Source organism: Tripterygium wilfordii, chromosome 2 (assembly GCF_013401445.1).
Source record: "Tripterygium wilfordii isolate XIE 37 chromosome 2, ASM1340144v1, whole genome shotgun sequence".
Taxonomy (NCBI): Eukaryota; Viridiplantae; Streptophyta; class Magnoliopsida; order Celastrales; family Celastraceae; genus Tripterygium; species Tripterygium wilfordii.
The window spans coordinates 11,179,240-11,195,908 of record NC_052233.1 but is presented as its reverse complement, the minus strand read 5'-3'; the positions used below and the strand labels follow the sequence as shown (position 1 = coordinate 11,195,908).

Here is a 16,669-nt window from a genome sequence, read left to right as displayed (position 1 = left end):
CGGAGGCAGAAAGGTTGACGATCGAAGCTGATCATACTGAGAAGGTGAAGATTGTCGGGGGTGTGGCAGGTGCCTTGGCTCGTCTTGAAATGCTCAAGGATTATAGGGATGGACGGGAAACAACTTGGGATTTGGCGGGCGAGATAGCTGATTGCGAAATTGTACTAAAGAAGTTCGGCCACTTGTACAAGCCCATTGGAGGCGGCGAGGGGCTCAGCGAGGAGCCTGGAGAAGGTGCTGAAGAGGAAGAGGACGAGGTTGGTGTAGACGGAGGCGATGAAGGTGCTGATGACGGTAGGGATGATGAAAGAGTGGGCGATCAAGGCAAGCGCGGAGTTGGGGATCGGGATGATCCTAAGTAAATTTGTACTTAGCAATACTTCGATCCCTTGTACCTAGTAATTTTGATATATGACAATGGCTTTTGTTTATTTGATTGGCTCTCGGTTTCTATTACCAACTCTGCCAATTTCGTCGTGCGCCGTTGTTTGTTTTTGTTGAGCGTCGTTATCCCATATCTCCGTCATTTTCACGCCGCTGCCGCTTCTGTTGTGCGTTCTTCCGTGATTTTTATTGAGCGCCATTATCTTTTTATCGTACTGGCGGACGTCGTCGCCTTTAAACTTCGTTATTTTTGCGTTGGTGAGTGTCACTGTCTTTGAGCCTTGTTGCTTTCGTACCTGCGTTTCACATATAAAAGTGAGGGTTGGTCGACGGCGAACCGTCGACCCTCCGACGCTCAAGTCAGTACAATATTCAAAATGAAATTGGAAAGAATAAATAAAAAAAAAAGAAATTTTGAGGAGAGTACTGATGAACGCCATCATCTTTGAGCTTTGTTACTTTCGTATTGATGAGCGTCGTTGTCTTTGAGCCTTGTTACTCTCGTCCCTGTGTTTCAAAGATAAACGTGAGGGTTGGTCGACGGCGAACCGTCGACCCTCCGACGCTCAAGTCAGTACAACGTTCAAAATGAAATTGGAATAAAAAATAAGCTAAGTTTGAGGAAGATAAATGTATATGTATTTTGAGGAGAGTACTGATGAACGCCATCATCTTTGAGCTTTGTTACTTTCGTATTGATGAGCGCCGTTGTCTTTGAGCCTTGTTACTCTCGTCCCTGTGTTTCAAAGATAAACGTGAGGGTTGGTCGACGGCGAACCGTCGACCCTCCGACGCTCAAGTCAGTACAACGTTCAAAATGAAATTGGAATAAAAAATAAGCTAAGTTTGAGGAAGATAAATGTATATGTACTATCCCTTTTTTTTTTTTTTTTTTTTTTTTTTTTTTGGGCGTAAAACTTAAGAATGATAAAATTTCAGGTGGATGGCGTTCCAGCTGTTGGGAATGTTTCGGCCGTCCCTGTCTTGAAGTTTATAGGCACCGTGCCCTACAACTTTAGTAATCTGATATGGACCTTCACAGTTTGGTCCCAATTTTCCGGCTCCAACTTCTTTTGTATTCTGAAACACTTTCCGAAGGACTCGATCCCCAACCTTGAACTCTCTGGTGCGGACGTGTTTGTTGAAGTGTTGGGCAACTCTGGTCTGATAAGCCGCCGTTCTGGTAAGCGCCGTTTCCCTTAATTCATCGATGGTGTCAAGTTGGCCATTCAATTGTTCCCAGTTAGTTTCTTCGTTCACCCATTGATATCTAGCGGAGGGCAATCCCGCTTCGACGGGAATGACTGCTTCGGAACCGTAAGCTAATGAGAAAGGGGTTTCTCCTGTCGGGGTCCTAGCCGTTGTTCTATACGACCACAGAACTCCGGGTAGTTCGTCCGCCCAAGCTCCCTTTGCTTGTTCTAGTCGTTTCTTCAAAGTGTTGATCAAAGTTTTGTTGGAGGCTTCAGCTTGCCCGTTTGACTGAGGGTGACGAGGTGTGGAGAAGAACAACTTAATCTTTAAGTTGGTGCAGAACCTCTTGAAGCCGTAACTGATAAATTGGGATCCGTTGTCGCATATTATCTCTTTTGGAATTCCGAACCTGCAGATTATGTTTTTCCACACGAATTGCTTGACTTCTGTATCTCTAACTCGTCTGAAGGCTTCGGCCTCTATCCATTTGGTGAAGTAATCAGTGAGTGCTAGGAAATATATGCGTTGACCAGATGCCGCTGGAAGGGGTCCGACGATGTCCATTCCCCATTTCATGAAAGGCCATGCAGACAAAGTTGGTGTGAGCTTTTCCGGCGGTTGATGCTGTATTTGAGCGAACCTTTGGCATTTATCACATTTTCGGACGTAATTTGTGGCGTCGGCTCTCATCGTTGGCCAATAGTAGCCCGCCGAGAGCGTGCGGTGTGTGAGGCTTCGACCACCGGAATGATTCCCACATTCTCCTTCATGTAGCTCGGCCAACACGTACTGAGCTTGCCTCGACGTCACGCACCTAAGTAATGGACCGGAATAAGATCGTTTGTAGAGCAACCCTCCGAACAAGGTGAATCTCGCGGCTTTCGACTTGAGACGTCGTGCTTCACTTCGGTCGTCAGGCAAAATCCCCCCTTGTATGTATCTAGCAATGGATATCATCCAATCATCACCGTTTTTGTTGGCCTCTGGTATGGCGGATTCTATCGCCATTGTCTCCTCAGGAGTCGAGTACTGCTTCCAAACTGACGGCCACTTCAAGTATACCACCGGGATTGGTTGGGGTTCCGTCGCCTGAATCGAGGACCCTAACTTTGCGAGTGCGTCTGCATGAGCGTTGTTCGCTCTTGGAATGAGCGTTAGCGAAAATTCGTCGAACTGCTTCTGTAATTCCTTGACTGCTTCGAGGTAGCTTGCCATCTTTGGATCCTTTGCTTGGTAGGATCCTTGCAACTGATTGACAATCAGCTGAGAATCCGAATGGACTGCTAGGTTCTTGATCCTCATGTCCTCTGCAAGTTGAAGGCCGGCGATCAAAGCTTCATACTCGGCTTCGTTGTTCGTCGCTCTAAATCCGCATCGTACGGATCTTTGGATGATACTCCCTTCCGGTGAAAGCAAGACTAAACCCAATCCGCTGCCTTTGACGCTGCTCGATCCGTCTACGTAGAGGGTCCACTTTCCCAGGATTGGCATGGCGATGCAGAGCAACTCCTTTTCAGCTTGATCTTGGATGGGCGGAGTGAAATCGGCGACGAAGTCCGCCAACACCTGAGATTTGATTGCTGTGCGAGGTTGATAAGTGATGTCGTGCTCGCTTAATTCGACCGCCCACTTCGTTAATCGTCCGGATAATTCGGGCTTGTGTAGTATACTCCTCATAGGGAATGTGGTTACTACCACGATGCTGTGGCTTTGGAAGTACGGTCTCAGCTTCCGGGCGGCTGTTACGAGGGCTAGCGCGAGCTTTTCCATCTGGCTGTATCTGGTCTCGGCGTCCAAGAGGCTTTTGCTCACGTAATATACGGGAAGTTGCCTCGATTCCTCTTCTCTGATTAACACTGCGCTGACGGCTGTTTCGGACACTGCGAGATAAACGTACAGCTGTTCGTTTTCTTTAGGCTTGGACAATAGTGGTGGTGAAGTCAAGTATTCTTTCAGCTGCTGCAGAGCCTTCTCGCAGTCGGCGGTCCATGCGAAGTCTTTTGTTTTGCGAAGCGTTGTAAAGAACTGGTGGCATTTTTCGGATGACCTAGATACGAATCTGTTGAGCGCCGCCACCCTCCCCGTCAATTTCTGCACCTCTTTTACGCATTTTGGCGAAGGGAGGTCGAGGATTGCTCTGATTTGGTCGGGATTTGCTTCGATGCCTCGTTGAGTTACGATATAGCCCAGGAACTTCCCAGCGGTTACTCCGAATGAGCACTTGGTGGGATTCAGTTTCATGCCATATTTGATCAATAAGTCGAACGCCTGCTGTAAATGGTGCAAGTGTTGCTCAGCGACCAATGATTTGACTAACATGTCATCAATATATACTTCCATTGTGTCTCCTAGTAATCCGGCGAACATTCGGTTGACAAGTCGTTGGTATGTCGCGCCAGCATTTTTTAATCCGAAGGGCATTACTTTGTAACAAAAAATGCCCCTTTCTGTGACGAACGCGGTTTTTTCTTGATCATCGGGATGCATGAGGATCTGGTTATATCCGGAGAAGGCGTCCATGAAACTCAACAGTTCGTGGCCAGCCGTGGCGTCGACCATCATATCAATGTGAGGTAGGGGGAACGGATCTTTTGGGCAAGCTTTGTTGAGATCGGTAAAGTCTATGCAGACTCGCCATTTGCCGTTCTTCTTCTTCACTACCACCACGTTCGCCAACCAATCGGGATAATTCACTTCTCTGACGAAACCATTATCAATCAGGTGCTGAACTTCTTCGTTAATGATTCGATTTCTTTCAGGGGCGAACTTCCTCCGTTTCTGTTTGACCGGCGAGTGATCGGGGTCTACTCTTAAACGGTGCATGGCCACGTTTGGGTCGACTCCCGTCATATCAGCATGAGACCAAGCGAAGCAGTGTCGGTGCTGGGACAGAAAGGTGATCAATTTTCCTCGCAACTCGGGAGGCAAGCGGGCTCCAATTTGAACCTTCTGTTCGGGGAACTCCGGAGAGATCGAAACTTCGTCTAACTCCTCCACTTCGGGCGTATTTTGCCCGCCGGAGTCGGACGATTGCTGTAATTGCTATAACTGCTCTTTCTTCTTTTTGAGGCCATTCTGGTAACATTCTCTAGATGTCTTTTTGAGGCCATTCTGGTAACATTCTCTAGATGCCAATTGTTCACCGTAGATTTCTTTGATTCCGGCGGCCGTTGGGAATTTGACGACTTGATGATAAGTTGACGGGACTGCTTTCATCTCATGAATCCACGGACGCCCAAGGATTATGTTGAATGGTGAGTGACAATCAAGGACGAGGAACTTCGTTTGGCAATTGACCCCACCGGCATATACGGGCAATGCTATTTCGCCTTCGGTGAACTTTTGTTCTCCGCCGAATCCGATTAGGATCGTCGATCGTCGTACAACGCGATTTTCATCAATGTTCATCTTTTTAAGGGTGCTCAGCATCAAGACGTTCGCCGAACTGCCGTTGTCGATTAACACCCGTTTAATTATGCAATTTGCTACCTGAATGGAGATGACAAGGGCGTCGTGGTGTGGATCTAACAGATCGGTGGCTTCACTATCGGTAAACATGATCACCTGATCGGAAGGAGTCTTCGTCAGCCGTCCCTTCCTTGCGTCGGGATTAATGGCGGCTCTTGCACTTCTTTTGGCGGCCGAGTGAGAAATTCCACTAATCTCTGAACCCCCAATGATGACCGCAATAGTTTCAGTGGGCTCCGGTATACCGTCCTCTGCGGCCTTTTCCTTTCTTTTTGCTAAGAGAGCTTTTCCTCTTTCGGTCAGCAAGTCGTGCAAATGGCCGCGATTGACCAAATCGTTTACTTCGTAAAGTAAGGCCTTGCATTCGGTGGTTTTGTGCCCATGGACTTGATGAAAGCCGCACCATTTAGTGGTGTCTTTTTCTCTTCCGTCGGTGTTCTTTAACGGCCATTTCACTTTCTCTCCCATTTTTTTGAGTACAAGTACTGTCTCGTCATGTGCGATACTTAAGTTGTATTCGGGCGCATTTTCATAGTATTCTCGTCTGTTGAATCCCCTGTTGAACGGTCGGGAGTGGGCAGTGTTTCTTGGCGGTGGAGGCGCTGGTTGTTCTTCTCTTTTGCCGCGCTTCTCTCTATCATTGTTCGGCGGGGTCGGTCGCCGTCGGGCATCCTCTTCCCATCTGATTTGGATTGTTGCGCGGGCTAGAGCATCTTCCATGTTCTGACAATCATACTTCGCTATTTCTTCATACAATCCTCTGTCGACAAGTAGTCCATTTTTGAAGGCTCTAAACGCGGTCTCAGGATTACATCGAGGAATTGAGACTCTCTCTTTGTTGAAACGAGCTACGAAGTCTCTGGTTGATTCCTCACGGCGTTGGACGACTCTGAACAAGTCTTCTGAACATTTTTGAATTTTCTTGCTACTGGAGAAGTGCACAAGGAAGGTGTCCACTAACTGGGCGAATGAAGAGATATTGCCGTTGGGGAGACTAATGTACCATTGAAGAGCTGGCCCGGTCAATGTTGATCCGAATCCTTTGCACATGCACGCCTCTCGTAGATCTAATGGTATCGAAGTGGCGAACATTTTCTGTTTGTAGTGTGCCACGTGCTCCTCGGGATCTTCGGTTCCATCGTATAACTTCATAATTGGCGCGGCGAACCTTGGTGGAGCCTCCGTCATAGCAATCGAGGGAGAGAAAGGGGAGTCTGCAAAGCTACTTTGTGGCGTCTTTTCCGGCGGTGCCACTACTCCTGGGACTTTGTTCATCCTGGATTCTAGTGTGGCGAGCCTTTGCGTCCATTCCTCAAGTGGTGCTCCCATACTCGAGGGATTGGAAGAGGGTGGAATGTAGGAAAATGCTGGGAACAATGGTGGCGTTCGTGGCCAGTTATGACCTTCGGGTTGGGCGCCGGTCGTCGGACTGGGATGGCCACCGATGGTATGCGTAGGTGGGTCATTTTGCCTTGAACTTTGTCCGGGGGTGAAATACCTGCTCAGGCCGGCGCTCAATGGGCGAGCATATTGGTTGGAGGTTCTTTCTGGTGTGCCTTGTTCGAGGGGTGGCATGGAGCGCACAGCACTCCTATCACGGATGGTCTGTTCGTTCAACTCCAAGAGCTTCGCATTTTCGGCCCTGACGGCGTTGTTTTCGGCTTCCAAGGCAGCCATCTTTATAGAATTTTCCCGGAGTTCCTCTCTGATGGACGTTAGTTGGGCCAGCACGTCGACCATAGGGTCCGATTCCGAGTGAGACATGGTGTTTCAAGATGGGTACGGTTGTGGTTTTCGGCTTTGCCGGGCGAAGAGCTGTAGAGGCCCCACGGTGGGCGCCAAATTGTAGATACCCGAATCTACAATCGTTGAATAGTCAACGTAATTTCTATGCAGGCCTTCTACAGCGGGATCCTGAGAAACAAAGCAAGGTTGAGATCGAAGGACTTGGGCACCAGTGGGGTACCTGCCAAAGAACCTCCGACGCTCAAGTCAGTAAATTGGAATTGGGTCGGTCAAAGCAAAGATATACGAATCATAAAATGTGAATGCTGATATGGAAATGATGGATGCAAAAAATGCCAGGTAGCTGTGAATGAACTGAGGGCTTAAGGAAGTGAAAGAGGGCGAGGGGTTTGAGTCTCTGAGAAAAAATGCGTCCCCTTGCTCCCGAGGGGGAGGGGGCCTTTTATAGTTGGGTAGTCAACCGACCAATACTGACATATTGGGTACAGTTCGCAGGCAGGTACGGGGAGGTGGTGTCGAGTGTCAGGACACGCGGCCTATTTTGGTTGGTTGAAGTCCGGAGTGTACAGTGGTCAGGCGGCTCGGTGTCAGAAGGTGGCTGAAGGCCGTCTGATACGACGTGCTAGGCTGTATGATTTGTCGGGGCCAGGTTCGACAGAGATCTCAGACGACCGTTACCTCAGGGGGCGGGGGTACGATAGAAGATAATGGTTTAGGTGCATGATCAACATGGTACGGGGTATATGCGTATGCAAATACATGTGAATATGATGCAAGACGCGTACCTGAGGTGTGAGTGGTTTTTGTCTCTTGACGATTAGTTACGTTAGACGTCTCCGGTTGAGGCGCTCCTTACTGAGCCGCTTAGGGCGCTCCTTACTGGGCCGCCTAGGGCGTTCCTTAATGGGCCGCCTGGGAAGCTCCTTAATGGACCGCCTGGGAAGCTTAATGTAGATGGGCTTGCGCGCCCTTTCATGGGCTGCCGAGGGCTCTGGATGTAGATGGGTGTTGACCGACCCACATTGCGTTGACCGTCGCCCAATATCGCTGGTTGAATCATCTGACGGTTTTTTGCCACTACAGTACTTTTTACTTTTCTCAAGACTATATATATATAACAAAAAGTGATATTTTTCTGTAATTGTAATCATCCATGTTTTTTATGCACCACTCTCGTCTCTAGGAAAATTTCAGACTGAAATAGGAAAGAGTTGGGCAGCCGAGATTAATTCGAGACGAAACTCAAGGTTACTAGAGAGGCCTAATTGATCTACTACTTCTGCTATGAGCTATCGCTTTCTAATCGGAAATCATGTAAGGAAGGCCATTTTCTTCTCCACAGAGCCTTGGGCGCAGCATTTGTGATCTTTTGACTATGGAAGAATTCCCAAATACTTTTTCTTTTTCTTTGGGAGAGCAATGGAAGGTGATTCATCATTTGCTACTGGATGACCAAAGCTCTCGATTTCCATAAATCCACCATAGTTGATTTTGTATCCTCAAGTGTCAGCTGATTATCATGTAATGCTTCTCTTGATCTTGTATTAAACATAATTTTTATTAATCCCGCCCTAAACTCCAAATTCTTCTTTGATAATTCTTCTAGTCTTTCATAGGTTGCCTATTCTTATTAGAGGTCATCTTTGGCCCACGGACGTAGCCAATTCCTGGCCCGATTCCTCTGGTGGGCCTAGGCTTCATTTATGGGGTCAATCCCGGCTCAAAACTCGATACCTCGGGTCAATTTTGGTCCGGTCCAAATCCGACTAGGTATCATACAATATATATATATATTGTCTACACATATATATACATAAATCATATATATTTATATATTTTTGTGCACTGTCTGTGTGTATATATGTGCACTGTCTGTTTGTGTATATATATATATATACATAATACATATACATATACATATATATTACACATATGCATATATATAATACATATATAAATATTATATAGTCAAAAGTCGGACCCAACCCAAAGGCCAGAAGCCCGAGGCTCGAGCTTAGTAGCCGGACCGGGCTTGTGCCTCATTTTGGGAGCCAAGCCCAGCACGGCTCGGCCCGATATCGACCCTTAATTCTTATTGCTAACAAAAATGCTAAGGATCCCAGTGTGTTTTTGTCCCAGCTATCTGAGATGACTTCATTTGGGATATGTGATTCATATGAAATCGTGTGCATCCATCTCAGTATTTGAGATAAGTGGGACAAAAAACATCGGATCCATAGGACGATTGTTGTATTGCGGATGGACCTAATCCTATAAGGCCATGTTCAGCCCAGCCTTACTAATCCAGCCCATAAACAATTTAGAGTCAACAGAATTTGGGTAACTTTGAGAAACAAGTTTGGCTAACAAGTTTGAATCTTTCTACAAGAGTTGTGTTTCTCTGCTTGTTTCATAATTGAATTTCTGACTTTCCTTCTCTTCTATTGAGGAAGAACAAAGTACCAAAACAGAGGTTTGAAAATGTCGAACCCAGCATGAGTGGAAGTTGACAATGAAGCCCGTCTCGTCTCAGTTCACGTGGACGCTTGTCTATAGAGAATCTAGAGATTGCATTCTTTCAGCCTTCGAAAGTGCGCTTACGAGGCCGCGTTGACGTGCATGCACGCGTACAACATCAAAATATATACATACATATGTGTATATGTAGGTGTCTTTTTCTTAGCAAAATTTTTATGCTTATATGGTCCACATAACATAATACTATTGTCTACGTCTACCAATCAAGAACACGCACTAATAATAACAAAAAGAGAGATGATATTTAATAGAATAATTGGACAAATATGGGCCACCACCGTTACAATCTTCAAAATAATTGTCTAATTGGTCAGCTTACAATACAATACTCTGTTTTTTAACACCATTAAAGGGGGAAAAAAACTACTCAATTATCCCAAACAAAGATGCCCTTTAATTCTAAATTATCCTTTTCTAAACCACGTGGAGATACACTAGGGGTTATCTCTCCGAACTTAAGAGGCATAAAGAATTTCATCCGAAATCGGGAGTTTTATTCTAAACTAACGTCACTATTTTCAAGTGATTTGCGTTGGGCCACAACCTAACTAACCTATCAAGCAAATTTGCTCGTGTCTATTTCGATCCGAGTTTGGGTTTAATGAACAATCCAAAGAGCAAGTTTGTTGAGTTGCTCTTGATTATAAAAAAAAATTCTTTATTATATTTTTTGTAAAACCCACATCTACTTTCTCTCTATTTAATATGTTGGGGAATTATAATATACTCTCAACTTGTTGTTTGATTACTTGCTGATTTGTTCTTGTATAAAAATAATCAACCAACAAATAGTATGGAAAGACTATTCAATTTTGGACAATAAAATAGTATGGGTCAAACTCAGGGTTCCAAATGATAAAGTCCAGAAGTAATGACAAAATTAGAGCAAACAAAGCATTAATTTATAGTATCAAACACCTACTATAAACAAACAGGGATTCAGGGCAGGTGGGTATTTGATATTATTTATTAAAAAATTAGATACTAAAAATAAAGTTAGAAACTTTGGAGTATGAAATGAAGAAAAGATATTTAATTTTTTTCTTTGACAATTGGATCTGCAGTGCTTTCATTTCGTTGAGTAATTTCCTTTCAATAAAACCCATGTATGGCAGAAAAATAGAAAGAGGAGCAATATTGTGATTTATCTCTATCATATAACGTAATAAAAAAAAAAAAGTCAAGTCTTTTGCATTTTTTTGAATCATGAATAATATCATGATAATAAATGCAATTTAATTCTCTATATTTCAATTTCCAGCTTTGAAAACTGTCGAAAACAATTTATTTTGTTCTTGCACGGGTCATTTTTACTGCTGCTTTGGCTTTGGGTAGAGACCCCACAATACGTGTTCCCATTTGAACTATCTATGGAGGAGAGGAGAACTGAGGACCCAGCCAAAGTCGGTTGCCATTCAAAAACGGAGTGATAACTATTTGTTTTCGTACTGATAATTGTCGACAAAGGTAAAGTGTTTTTTGGATTCTTTTTGAGATTTTAGTTTCTTGTTTGCCTAGATAAGAATGATATAGTTGCTGCTGCATTTTCTCGCTGGAGATTTGGGATCATAATTTATATGGGTAGTTGTTGGGTTATTTTTAATGAGATTTAGCATCTGGGTTTTACTGGGGTATTTGCTGGATGATCTGTGTTAATCTTTACTAGTGATTGATGATCTGGGTTGAGCTTAAAACCTGTTATGTGCTCTGTGTTGACGATCTTTGTTATTCTGAAATCGTGAATACTGATTTGGGTTTTGATTTCCAGTAGCTGGTGATCTTGGTTTGAGTCCAAAGAGGTTTCTGTGTTTTGAAGTTTGAGGGTTTGGTGATTTCAGGGCTTGGTTGGTGAAGTTTGGTGATTTGGAGAATCTATCGTTTAGAAGTTTTGATAATTTGGGTTGGCGTGAAAGATTTGAAATGCTGCATTTTCGTTTTCCTCAAAAAGTTTTGGTTTTTGCAATTGGATCTCTGAAGAAATATTTGAAGGTCTAATGGGGGCTCAAAAAATTTGCACTTGAGTTACTTGTTTGGTAACTAAATTGATGGCAACCACGTCTCCACCTCCAAATCCATCTCCTTCTGCTCCGCCACCGTCCCCTCCATTGTCCTCCATCACTCCACCACCACAACCCTCCTCTCCTCCTCCTAATCCTGTTTCAGCGTCCCCACCTCCTCAGCAGAATGCGAATCCACCAGGCTCTACAACACCTTCGACGCCACCGCCTCAATCTCCTCCTCCAGTCGGACAATCAGCCCCTCCAACACAACAGCCAGCACCTCCACCCCCTAATGTAACTTCAATCCCATCAGTACCTCCTGCATCACCCCCTCCTCCACAAGATGTTCCACCAACCTCACCCCCATCCCCTCCCCCATCCACTTCCAATTCACCACCACCACCATCTGTGAATCGGCCTGCAATTTCACCTCCTCCTCCAGCATCTAGTCCACCTCGTAGTTCACCCCCACCCCAATCCTTAACACCACCACTGCAGAATTCACCTCCGCCACCATCCACTCCACCGTCAAATGCACCCCCACCACCATCACCTAGCCCACCTCAGAATACACCTGCACCGCAGAATTCACCTCCGTCACCATCCACTCCACCGTCAAATTCACCCCCACCACCATCACCTAGCCCACCTCATAATACACCTCCACCATCTGAAAATGCACCACCACCAGCTCCAACATTGCAACCACCTTCACGATCACCCCCACCACCAGAATCAGTGCCACCCGAAAGTCCACCTTCACCACCAGCATCACTCCCTCCTCAAAGTTCATTTCCTCCAACAGCATCAGTACCACCCACTAATGCCCCCCCTCCTCCTAGACTGGTGCCACCTACTTCTCGACCAACACCTTCACCACCAAATTCTCCTCCTAGTTCATCCCTATCACCACCAGTTATAAGTTTAGCTCCACCTCCTCCATCTCGTGCTTCTCCTCCTTCTTCTAATTCTCCTGGTTCACCATCTGGTAATCCAAATGTGAATAATTCTAGCCCCAGCGCACCGGAAAACTCAAGTTCTGGCAGGAATGGTGGCATTGGCACTGGAGGTGCAGTGGCTATTGCCGTCGCAGTAGGAATTATTGTACTTAGCCTGATTGGATTGGCTGCCTGGTGCATGAGGAAAAGAAGAAGGGATATGTCTGGGCTTAACGGTGTCTATGTTATGCCATCTCCCCTTGGGTCTTCCCCCAGATCAGGTATCATTGTTGCTTATTTGTTGCTTTACATTTTTTGCTTGCTTGCTTCCCCTCTCTCTATCTTCCAATTCTTTTCCAAGTGATTTTACACAACTCTTTTATGGCTAATTGGAAAGCAAGACTTTACTTGGACATTCTTATCTTCTTCTGGTGTTTGAGCCATGGCAGAACATGACCATCAGATTAGAAACATGACCATCAGATTAGAAACATGACAGGACTGCAGTTCATTATGTATTACCTTGTTATATGATATATGTTGCACAATGTGGAATGCTGTGGAAGAAGAACTGAGTCGATTGAATTTTGATATGAATATTTTTCATTTTTATTAAAATAAATAAAATTGAATTAGTTTGAATATAGGTAAAAAGGGTAAACAACTCTCATGCACAATACACAGAATTCCTTTGCGTAATATGCGGAGAGCTTGTTATGGGGTTTGAGCATGTGACCTTTTAACCACTGGGCCACATGTTCGTTGTGTTAAATAAATGGGTAAATAGGATGGTACGTCTATCCATCCTCTTTAGCGGTTCTGTATTATGACTCAAATATCTGCACCTTGCATTCAGATTCTTCCTTTACAAAGACACGATCTTCAGCTCCCTTAGTAGCAAGTGGTTCGGGCAGCGATTTTCCATATTCACCTCCAACAGAGCCAGGTGGACTTGGCAATTCACGGGCATGGTTTACATATGATGAACTAGTCAAGGCCACAAATGGGTTTTCAGCACAAAATCTTTTGGGTGAAGGTGGATTTGGTTATGTGTATAAAGGATACCTACCAGATGGAAGAGAGATTGCAGTTAAGCAGCTCAAGATTGGCGGGGGGCAAGGCGAGCGGGAATTTAAAGCTGAAGTAGAGATTATTAGTCGTATACATCATTGCCATTTGGTTTCACTTGTGGGTTACTGCATTTCTGAGAGCAGAAGATTGCTAGTATATGACTATGTGCCTAACAATACTCTGTATTTTCATCTTCACGGTAAATCTGAAACTGAGCATTCAAGGATAAATTTGTGAATTGTGAGATTAACCACTAATCCTGTGCTTGGATTCGTTCCATTTGTAGGTGAAGGAAGACCCGTTTTAGATTGGGCATCACGCATTAAGATTGCAGCTGGTGCCGCTCGTGGATTAGCTTATCTTCATGAAGATTGTGAGTCTAGTTGTACATCTTAAGCTTTGGTACCTAAAACACGTTCACCATCAAACCAGTAGCAGTCAAGAACAGGGTCTTAGCTTGACTAAGCTTCTCTGATTTCTATTATAGAAGTAAACATTTATGCTAAATCAAGTGGAAATAAGAAGTTACTGACCATTTGTTATTGCCTTGCTGGTGCTATAGATTGTTGCATCTAAGCTGATTAGAATTAATTTTCCACATGATTAAGTGTTTTTTTTGTTAATGAAGTTATTTATGTTACATTTCTATGGTTGTCAGGCCATCCTCGGATAATTCATCGGGATATCAAGTCATCAAACATTCTTCTTGACAATAACTTTGAAGCTCGAGTATGAATGTTTTTCGTAAAGCCGCATCATAGTGATTTCATTTAACATTATGTTACAGTTTCTTCATTTTAATTATACAGGTTTCAGACTTTGGGCTCGCCAAATTAGCTCTTGATGCAAATACACATGTTACCACTCGCGTCATGGGAACTTTTGGGTGTGAACCTAATTTGTCTCTCTCATACAGCATATATTTTCCATGTCTATGGTCATCTAACTGTTTCAATTTTTAATTCAGATACATGGCTCCTGAATATGCATCAAGTGGTAAATTGACTGATAAATCTGATGTATTCTCATTTGGAGTTGTGCTTTTGGAGCTAATAACAGGACGGAAGCCCGTGGATGCATCCCAACCTCTGGGAGAAGAGAGTCTAGTTGAATGGGTAATCAAACTAAATCATGATACTTGTGGTTTCACTTTCATTGTAACATATGACTTGTCTGTTGAATTTGGTGAAAAAGTTGCTGCATTATATATTATTTCCTTAATCTGGATGAAGTTTCAGGTTTCATTTCTTTATATGTTGATAGAAATTCTAAAGCCTTCTATACAAATATGCATACTTGCTAAGAGAATGAATAAGAAATAGTGGTGTGAGAGCTTTATGACATCATTGTTGAATACAAAGCCACAATGTGTTCTTAGTCAACATACCTGTACTTATAAATTCTTGATCTGTCCTACTCTGCCTTCTCTAACCGAAGCCCAATTTACCTCTCAGGCTCGACCTCTACTAAGCCATGCACTTGAAAACGAGGAATTTCAGGGTTTGGCAGATCCAAGGCTTGGGAAGAACTACGTTGAAAGTGAAATGTTCCGAATGATCGAGGCTGCTGCAGCTTGTGTCAGACATTCAGCTGTGAAGAGGCCCCGAATGAGACAGGTATTAAGAACTTGCTGAAACCATTTCTACTTATTTCATCATGAAATCTCTGGGTGCGGTGCTGGTGGTACAAAATTTTCTTAGCTAGCTCATGTGATTCACAGGTTGTCAGAGCTTTCGATAGTATAGCTGCTGAAGATCTAACTAATGGAATGAGAGTTGGGGAAAGCGAGATATATAACTCTGCACAACAATCTGAAGAAATTAGATGGTTTCGAAGGATGGCATTCGGTAGTCAAAATTACAGCACAGATTTTTTCAGCCAAGTTAGTTTGAACAATTAGAAGAACGAACATAATAAATCTCCGTCGAACTGACGACCTCCTCATGAAGCAGAGATTTTAACCAAAGATGGAGAGTTGGAGACCCTTTTGATGGCGTTGCCTGACTCAAATCATTGTCCATCTCAGACTACTGATATCAGGCTTAACGTATGAATACTCTGAATCCTTTTGCTTGTAAATTAGATTCTTTTAGCATTGGTGATAGCCATAGGTAGTTCAATTTTGCGCGGGAATTCTTTGTACATGTCATTAGCATATGCACATTTTTGATACCATTGTCATTATGTTGTTAATAGAGCTAAGTAACTGAAAATTTGTCTCATGGTCGCTACGGTCCTCTTTCTCGACCCCCCTGCTTAGTACATTAGTTTAATTTTTCTTCTGCTGATTTTTTCTTGGGAACGAGAAGAAATGGTAAATGTTGTATAACTTCAACTCAGATAGTTCTGTTAAGATGTGAGAATGACAAGCTCCACATCATTAGGGCATGGAAGGGATAGGAAGAGTCTGGTGAAGTGTAAACTTATAATAAATTTGTACGTTTTCTTGACTTGACGTCCAGTATTGAACCATAAATGAAACGGTGAGTTTTAGAACTCTGTAACTAAAACTAGTCGACTTGAGCCCATGAGTAGTAAAAGCCCAAACATACAACTAACAAGAGTGAAGATAAAAGCAAGCCCAGTAATGAACATACCATACAATCAGGAGCCCAACTCTTCACAGTAGGGCATACACAGAGTCAGTCTAGAATCTGGATGAGCCTCGCAGCTGAGACAAGGGAAAAAGGAAGCGTGCCATGGAAGAGTTTCGGGGAACCTTCAAGGCTTCAACAAAACATCTTATCAACTATAAACCAATAGGGAATCAGGGATTCAGGGGAGGTGGGTTTTTAATAAAGTAAGAAAATGTGTTGTATGAAAATGTGTCGTATAAACCAGAAGGGTTCGGTTACTATAAAGAGCCCCCAGTTCCACCCCCATCACAACACCAAGCCCTCCTCACCTCCACCTCCACCTCCACCTCCTGATGGCAACAACCTCTCCACCTCCATCTCCTTCTGCTCCGCCACCATCCCCTCCATTGTCCTCCGCCACTCCACCACCACAACCCTTCTCTCCTCCTCCTAATTCTCCTGGTAATCCAAATGTGAATAATTCTTGCCCCAACGCACCAGAAAACTCAAGTTCTGGCAGTAATGGTGGCATTGTCTATTGCCGTAGCAGCAGGAATTAATGCACTTAGCCTGATTGGATCGGCTGCCTGCTGCATGAGGAAAAGAAGAAGGGACATGCCATCTCCCCTCGGGTCCTCCCCTGGATCAGGTATATTGCAACTGCGTTGTTGCTTATTTGTTGCTTAATTACTTGATTCCCATCTCTCTATCTTCCAATTCTTTTCCAAGTAATTTAACGTAACTTTTGCCACTG

The 16,669-nt window shown here is 44.1% G+C and overlaps 2 protein-coding genes across 4 annotated transcripts; one reads left to right on the top strand and one right to left on the bottom strand.

Annotated features, from left to right (window-relative positions):
- Positions 1–4,545: 4,545 nt before the first annotated feature.
- Positions 4,546–6,810, bottom strand: LOC120011280. Its single transcript, XM_038862363.1, has 2 exons — positions 4,709–6,810; positions 4,546–4,672 (listed from the first exon to the last, which is right to left on the bottom strand). Exons 1-2 carry the CDS (start codon positions 6,808–6,810, stop codon positions 4,621–4,623), a joined length of 2,154 nt encoding a protein of 717 aa, XP_038718291.1. The 3' UTR covers positions 4,546–4,620.
- A 3,664-nt stretch (positions 6,811–10,474) lies between these two features.
- LOC120014075 (proline-rich receptor-like protein kinase PERK9) lies at positions 10,475–15,789 on the top strand. 3 transcript variants are annotated; one of them, XR_005471544.1, is made up of 10 exons: positions 10,475–10,797; positions 11,169–12,549; positions 13,125–13,538; positions 13,626–13,712; positions 13,998–14,068; positions 14,149–14,225; positions 14,307–14,454; positions 14,794–14,955; positions 15,060–15,527; positions 15,608–15,789. XR_005471544.1 is itself a non-coding variant. In XM_038866006.1 (9 exons), exons 2-9 carry the CDS (start codon positions 11,376–11,378, stop codon positions 15,237–15,239), a joined length of 2,313 nt encoding a protein of 770 aa, XP_038721934.1. In that variant the 5' UTR covers positions 10,475–10,797; positions 11,169–11,375; the 3' UTR covers positions 15,240–15,561. The 3 variants fall into 3 exon arrangements, 2 of the variants coding, with proteins under 2 accessions (XP_038721934.1, XP_038721938.1); XM_038866006.1 differs by lacking the exon at positions 15,608–15,789 and having other exon boundaries at positions 15,060–15,561; XM_038866010.1 differs by lacking the exon at positions 15,608–15,789 and having other exon boundaries at positions 11,099–12,549; positions 15,060–15,561.
- Positions 15,790–16,669: the final 880 nt, after the last annotated feature.

Excerpts from the sequence above, each read along its gene's own strand:
- LOC120011280 (XM_038862363.1), bottom strand. The coding sequence starts at position 6,810 with ATGTCTCACTCGGAATCGGACCCTATGGTCGACGTGCTGGCCCAACTA. Across the intron at positions 4,673-4,708 it reads ATCTACGGTGAACAATTGGC|ATCTAGAGAATGTTACCAGA; the intron begins ATCTAGAGAATG and ends CCTCAAAAAGAC.
- LOC120014075 (XM_038866006.1), top strand. The coding sequence starts at position 11,376 with ATGGCAACCACGTCTCCACCTCCAAATCCATCTCCTTCTGCTCCGCCA. Across the intron at positions 13,539-13,625 it reads TCTGTATTTTCATCTTCACG|GTGAAGGAAGACCCGTTTTA; the intron begins GTAAATCTGAAA and ends TTCCATTTGTAG. Across the intron at positions 14,455-14,793 it reads AAGAGAGTCTAGTTGAATGG|GCTCGACCTCTACTAAGCCA; the intron begins GTAATCAAACTA and ends TTTACCTCTCAG.